At 38.9% G+C, this 7252-nt stretch overlaps 1 protein-coding gene across 1 annotated transcript; it reads right to left on the bottom strand.

The window, feature by feature from the left end:
- Nucleotides 1–1315: 1315 nt before the first annotated feature.
- On the bottom strand, nt 1316–7191 carry LOC103045576 (extracellular calcium-sensing receptor). The gene is made up of 6 exons (XM_007231561.3): nt 6944–7191; nt 5866–6175; nt 4089–4901; nt 3259–3486; nt 2513–2636; nt 1316–2391 (listed from the first exon to the last, which is right to left on the bottom strand). Exons 1-6 carry the CDS (start codon nt 7168–7170, stop codon nt 1487–1489), a joined length of 2607 nt encoding a protein of 868 aa, XP_007231623.3. The 5' UTR covers nt 7171–7191; the 3' UTR covers nt 1316–1486.
- Between the last annotated feature and the right edge of the window lie 61 nt (nt 7192–7252).

The raw sequence follows: 7252 nt of genomic DNA, 5'->3' as shown, positions 1-7252 counted from the left end.
AAGATAGTTGGGGTGTTGAGATAATTTATTTATTTTTAACTTTATTTTATTTATAAAAACAATCTCAGCGCTAACTAACAGTTTTTATTCAGTTTCTGATTATATAAGGGGGAACGTCAGTTATGCGACGGCATGTGTGTGGACAGTGGTAGGAAATGGAACAGGCTATCCAGCGCTACATTGCTGTTTCAATAAATACATAAGTTAATGTCAAGCACTAAACTTAAAATATATCAGGACTGTGGGCGGAGCGTCAGAAAAGCATAAGAGGACGACTGTCGCGGGATTAAAACAAGTGATTTTAGGTGAAAGAGGGCGGTTAAGGGACTAAAGCAGCAGACCGGCCCAGACCTCTAGATTGAAACTTACAAAACTCAGTCACGGGCTCCTGGCAGAGCGATGGAAACACGCAGAAACACCACGCAACTGAACATCGCTGCGAAATAGCCTCGGCACTGGGCTAGAAATGCAGCAGAATCGACACAATGAGTCGAAACAATCAGCCAGAATCAGCACATGGCTGCGATCCGATACAAAGCTTCGACGGAAGCGTCGGAGCAGCAAGCTTCAAAGGCAAGCGTGTCACAGTCACGTGATTCAGCAAAACAGGAACCCATACAGTCAACAGCAAAAAAACGCGAGATATCAGTCAAAAACGCATGTAAGGGAAGGCCTTAAAAAGACAGGTGCAAGCTGGTGAATGGTTGAGATACAAGTGACGGGCACAGTATATCTCTGTAGGACGTAGTGCTTATTGAAGTAAACAAGTGCATTATTGCAGATAGAGATTATTTGTAGAGCCATAATTTGCATTTGGTAAATATAAATGTTCTCTTAGTAGTATTAGTAATAAAATAGTATTTATTACTCGTGAGACAACATTTAAGGATTTCATTTAATATTTCAGATGTTAAGTATTATAACTTATCCTTTCCTTATTGAGTTACACAATAGTTATACCATATGAACATGTATTTGCATGTTTTTCTCTGTAAAGTTTGTAACACCCATTTTTATTAGGTGTTCAGTATCTGATATAATGTAAACTGCATGTGCATATATCATTGTATAAAAGGTTGATGTAGTATTTATAAATATAACAACTTGGTAAATCCAAATTCATTTATTTATTAATAAAACTTGATTCTTGTTTATTTTGTTGGTTATCAAATAAGCCTAATGAAAGATTATGTGAGTAATTCAGGCAGAGAGTCTGACATTATTGCTCACAAAATAAACTTTATTGCTTATTAGCATACATATATTACATGAACATCATTATTGTTTATAGTAATATTCATAGTTAACCCAATACAATTCAATGAGTGTAATAGAGCATCTGCTTGCATATGTTGTGTAGATACACCCACCTATGATGCAGACTTACAAGTGCCATACATATTTGGGGTGATTGGTCACATTATGGGTGAACTATGATGAAATGTTGCTTCATGAATGTCAGAAAACTGTAGCATAAATCAAGAGTTCATTTGCCTGTTTTCCCAGTCATTCCTTTTTTGGTGTTGAGGTCAGGTCTCAGCAGAATAATGTAACATTTTGGAGCAAAAATGCAGAACAGCAGTCCAAAAGCTGAAGCAAGGATGGCAAATATCTCCACTGCTACTGTGTACTTTCCAGGGGAGCTGTTGTATGCCGGTATAAAAGAAATCCATACTGCAAAAAATATTAGCATACTGAAAGTGATGAGTTTGGCCTCATTAAATGTATCTGGAAGCTTACGGCACAAAAAGGCCAAAATGAAGCAAACACATGAAAGGAGACCAATGTAACCCAGCACTAGATAAAAGCCCAGAGGCCATACATCCTTGCACTCCAGCACAATCTTTCCACCCTGATAGGATGTGTTCTTGTAGGGGTAAGGAGGTGCTAGTGCCAGCCAGGACATACAGAGGATCACCTGGCCTGCAGTGCAACCCACAATGAAGGCTCTCTGCTGAGGAGGCCCAAAGCGCTTAAGGGAGGAGGACCCAGGCATGGTGGAACGAAAAGCCAGCAGCACTACAATGGTCTTGACCAGGATACAGGAGATGCAGAGGACGAAGCTGATGCCGAACGCTGCCTGTCTGGCCTGGCAGGACCACAGTGAAGGTCGACCCATGAACACCAGAGAACACAGAAAGCAGAGCTTGAGAGACAGCAAAAGCAGAAAACTCAACTCTGAGTTGTTGGCTTTGACAATAGGTGTGGCCCGGAAGAGGAAAAAGATCACTGAGACAGCAGTCGCTGCCGCAACTCCGAGGAGGGACAGGGTAACAAGGACGATACCCATGATTTCCTGAAAGGAAAGAAATTCCTCTATACCAGCTACACAAGCCACCCGCTCAACATTGGACCAATAGTACACTGGACACCTGATGCACTCTGTGGCTCCTGAAAAAAAATACAAATAAAAAAATAAAAATGGAACAAACAAAACAAAAAAGTTAAATGTTTTGCCTGAAGATTTACCACAATTCCTTCATAGTTATGTTTAATGTTGACTTTTGTCTACCTGATGTGTTGCTGAACTCCCCTTCAGCACAAGGCAGGCAGTCAAAACAGCAGACAGGCTGACCTGGCCTTGTGGCCTTCCTAGTTCCAGGAGGACATGAGGACGTGCACAGAGACACAGGTACCTACAAAGAGGCATATACAGCTGTAAGCTTGAACATTAATATAATATATAAAGTAATATAAAATTGAGGCATATATATGCTTATATGAAGCAAAAACAATCTGTCAGTGGGGTAAGCAATTTTTTTCTCATTAAGATTTCTTAAAATAGTCTAAAATAAAAATGAAAAAATCCTAAAGTCCTTGAAGAAAGACTTGAATGAATTTGAATCCCCAATTTTATATCTTGAATTTGTACTAAAATAAGTACTTAAAAAAAGGGAAAAATTCTAAGTGAGACTGATTGATGTTTTTAGTAAAGCAAAATAATCTGTAACATTGTATTTGGATGGTTCATTCGGAGTTCAGTTGCATTTAATAGACATGCAGTTGAATGTTACTAGAGCATTTATGAGGCATTTTTATGGACCATCCAAATAAAATAAAGTGATTCTAAATAATCTTATACTTACAATGCTTGGTAAGACTAAAATTCTAATCAGAGAAAAAAAAGTACAATTTATTGCATAGAAATGTGACAATTTCACTAAGATTTCTACCACAAGGATGTATGAAATATAGCTTGGTAAAATGTTTGTCCTGAATTGCACCGAACCTACTGTGTGCCACAACAAACAAACTCACTTGGCTCTGCCTTCCCGTCCACTCTATTGAATTTCTATCCATTATGAGCTGCTGCCCAAGAGGGGCTGAACCATCATAGCCACCCACAGTCTGAAACCGGATTCCACCTCGGCCATTTCTCTGCCAGTTGATCATGTCATACAGGGGCACTGGCTCACCATTGTGGTCAAAATACACTTTTTCTTCAAACTGGTTGGTGAAGTTCACACTCTTTAGGTGGTGAAGCAACTAACAGGGTTTAAATTGCGAGAGTCTTAAAGCTGAATTAAACACAAATGTTTTATATTGTGTATACATGGATCGAGCATTATATTATGACCAGCTCCTTGTCATAATGTACACCCATTATCCCTGGTTTCAGCTCCACTGATAATATAGGACATTTTGTAGTTGTATAATTACTGTAGAAAGTAGTCAGTATTTCTGTTTCTTTGCATACTTTCACCTTTCACCCTCCTTTATTTCACAGGACTATCACAGAACAGATATTATTTGAGTGACACTGGCATGGTGGTCCACCATGTAGAGACAGAAGCTCATCGGTTGCTGCACGGTTTGTGTTGGTCATTCTCCAGTCCTTCACAGATGGTCACAGGTGGTCAAAAGGACTACAGTCTGTAATTATAGAACTACGAAGTGCTCCTATCTACTTAATAGAGCTGAAAAATGGTTAATGGGTGTAAAAACAAAGGCTGTGGTCATAATATTATACTTGATTGGTGCACAATAGTGTATATAAATAAATAAAAAAAATATTTTCAAATATTATGTATATAAAATCTACAGCAGATTAGTAAAAAACACTAAACTGTAATAATAAGTAATTTTACCTGTCCAGGTGTAAACTCAGACCCTGTGTTACAGCCTATCTTGTCTGAGCCCACAGGTGTGCACTGTAGAAGGCTGTGCAGAGCATGAGCAATGGCATACACTCCCTTATAAACATTATAGGAAACCCGCACTGGAATTGCATTGGTGTAGCTGCTGTCCACCAGCTTCAGATCTTCCAGGCCAGAGCAGAACGGCCTACCTAAATCCTCACTGTCTCCATAAGTCAGCCTGCAGCCAAATTGCTCCTCCCAGAACTGATTAGTGAAAGCAGACCCAGGACTAGGTGAGGGCCTTACTGTCAGGAGGAATTCAGCCAATCCAGAGATGTTGGCACCCCTGAAGGAAAACCCAAGTGTCCCAGACAGCACATGCTGGAGCTCTGGTGTTGTCAGGATTGTAGCAGTCACCCAGGCCTCACTAGCCACCCATTGCAAGCCTGTCAGGTTCCTGCGTGCCACCTCTAACAGTAGATCCAGGAGCTGGCCCTCTGTGGCGAACACCACAATGACCCGAGCTGTGGAGACCTCTAAGGCATCAACAATGGCACCAATCTGCTTTGGAGTGGGCACCTTGGGGATGGTGTGGTGAAAAGCCACACAACCACCCCATGCCTCCAGCTGCTCAGTAAAGGCCTGGATGCCATAACGACTGTAGTCTTCATCTGTGCCCAGTGTGCCCACCCAACGCCAGTCGAAATCGGCCATCAACTGCACAAGTGCTTGCACTTGGAAAATATCACTTGGAACAGTACGTAGAAAGGAGGGGTAGACCCTCTTATCGGTCAAACAGGTGCAGGTTGCAAAGTAGCTGATCTAAGTAAAGAGATAAAGAGTTTGAGAAAATAAAGGGCAAGGTTAGCTTAACAAGTGGGTACATAAACTGATAGTTTGATCAAAAGGGTAAAAATTAAGAATAATACTAAATGAAATGATTGCAGCATTGCAATAAAAAACACTTAAAAAAGTTATTCAAATATTCACAATTCACTTGCGCTCATTTATAAATATTATACAATTTAAAAAAAGAGAAATATCTTATTACAAAGTATATATAGATGCAAATGAACCAACCAACAAATTATTCAATAATTAGTGTAAGCAGCAATGTCTAAGTTTGACAAGGGGAAATGGCCAGAGCATCAAAAAACGTAAAAAAAAATGTTGCAGAGCTAACACAGCTTCTGTTCAGATGGAGTTGTTAAGTATTGTTTTTAACGTGACAGGTTTTCTGAAGTGAAAATTCCAAACAGTTAGGCTGCATTTTGTATTTTATTTAAATATCTAAATATAAGATTTGCACCCCCATGCATACTCACATATATATGAATTGTACCCATTATTATATTACACACCCATGATAGTAATTCTATTTGACTTATGTAATCAAATACAGTTAGATTTCAATTTAAATATGAGCATTAAGTAAAAAAGAAAAATCACAAAAACTGTGTAATGATCCACTAAATAACCCAATAAAATAATGCATGGGTCAGGATTAAGAGTAAAACTAACAAATATCTGCAGTATACAATCTTACACTACACAAGCCCGAGTAACTTACAAATTAATACAAATAGCACAAACCAGCAAACTTTATATCTGAACAAATAAAATGGTAATGGAAGATGCAAAGAAAAAATGTACTATTATCAACTATAGTATAATAATTAAACATTTATATGTTAGGTCAAATTCTTTACTGTTAGCTTAATTTTTCCACTGCAAGCCGTGTTGCCCCTCTTTTAAAATCAATATTAAGGACTAATCCCAAGCTCACCAGAGGGATCTCAAAGGGTCCAAAAATGTCGGCTACTGCTCGGGTTGGTGTGGAAGAAGCCAGCCCAATGACAGCAGGAACTGGAGCCCTGGAGAGGCATTGAGGGCGACTTGCTGCTGACTGATCAGTTTGAAAGGCAGAAGAACCATTGACCAGAGAGAGTGCACTTTGGAGACTGGTGTGGACATGATCACAGCTGTCCAGAATCCGATAACCAAGTGTCACCCCTGGCAAAAGTGTGGTGTTCCTGTTTATCTCCTCAATGGCAAACACCATGGTCTGGACCCAGCGGAAGGCTCTTAGGTCAAACCTGGAGAAAGAGAGAGAAAAGTTGTAGAAGAGAAAAGCTGAACTGATGTATTAACTGAATGTAACATTTAGAGGATAAGACAACATGGGGTATCACAAAATATCACACAAAACATACATAAAACTTTTAGGGCAGTTAAAATATTTTATCAGTTTAGGTGCAAATGAAGAAGGTCTAATAAAGCACAAAGAAACAAAGCATCTGAAGCAAAAAAAATCTGAAATATAAGTTACTGTAATTTTTTTAATTAAATATTATTGATCAAAATAAAGTATACTGACATCTAAAATTGCAAATGGATCTACATGGGATGTCACAAAATATCATAAAAAACAAATGCATTTTTTACACATTTTTTACAAATACAAAATATGCATTTTTCCAACTAAATTGCATAATGTTCACTGAAACATCTTTCTGCCCTTTGCACTGTTTCAATTGTGCATTCTATTCATTTTTGCACCTTATGCAGTACATTCAGTCTACCTTGTTTGTTCATTTGCTCATTACATTTGCACTTATATGTTCCCTATATGTACTTTGCACTTCTGTTTAGTTTGTATTTATATCAGCATTTAACAAGTTTAATCTAATTTTCTCTAATGTAATCCCAAAAAAAATGGATTTCATTGATTCATCCCTGCATCCATTTTCAATGTTCAAGTACATGTACCTCCATGCCTGCCTGTACTTGGGCAATCCTGCCCATAAGACACTTTGTCCTGCTCCATTCAAAAGACATGTCTTCATTTTTCCAGGCTCACTCACCCTGTACACGTGGTACTCTGTGCCTGAGCAGTAAAATCATGGTCAGGTTCAGAAGCTATATAGTGCAAAGGAAAAAGACCTCCAATAATAACATCACCATCCGTCTCCAGCACCTGTGGAACAAATTCCCCTAACCTCTGACATGCACTACCGCACTCAACCAAGGGCAAGAGAAACAAAAAGAAGGTCAGCAGGACCAGTGCACAGACTGGCATATTTCCAGGCATCAAATAGACTTAGATCATGCCCACTCATGACCCCATCTAAAGGAGTATGGAAAATGGGAAGGCTCTTTATAAAAGACGAGTT

This window comes from Astyanax mexicanus, chromosome 9, assembly GCF_023375975.1.
Source record: "Astyanax mexicanus isolate ESR-SI-001 chromosome 9, AstMex3_surface, whole genome shotgun sequence".
In the NCBI taxonomy this organism is placed as follows: domain Eukaryota; kingdom Metazoa; phylum Chordata; class Actinopteri; order Characiformes; family Acestrorhamphidae; genus Astyanax; species Astyanax mexicanus.
This window is presented reverse-complemented; position numbering and strand designations above follow the sequence as displayed.

Bases quoted from the DNA above. Each gene is read 5' to 3' on its own strand.
- LOC103045576 (XM_007231561.3), bottom strand. From the start codon at position 7,170: ATGCCTGGAAATATGCCAGTCTGTGCACTGGTCCTGCTGACCTTCTTT. The intron at 6,176-6,943 runs GTGAGTGAGCCT...CTCTTTCTCCAG, and splicing joins CAGAGTACCACGTGTACAGG to GTTTGACCTAAGAGCCTTCC. The intron at 2,637-3,258 runs GTGAGTTTGTTT...GCCTCTTTGTAG, and splicing joins GGACGGGAAGGCAGAGCCAA to GTACCTGTGTCTCTGTGCAC.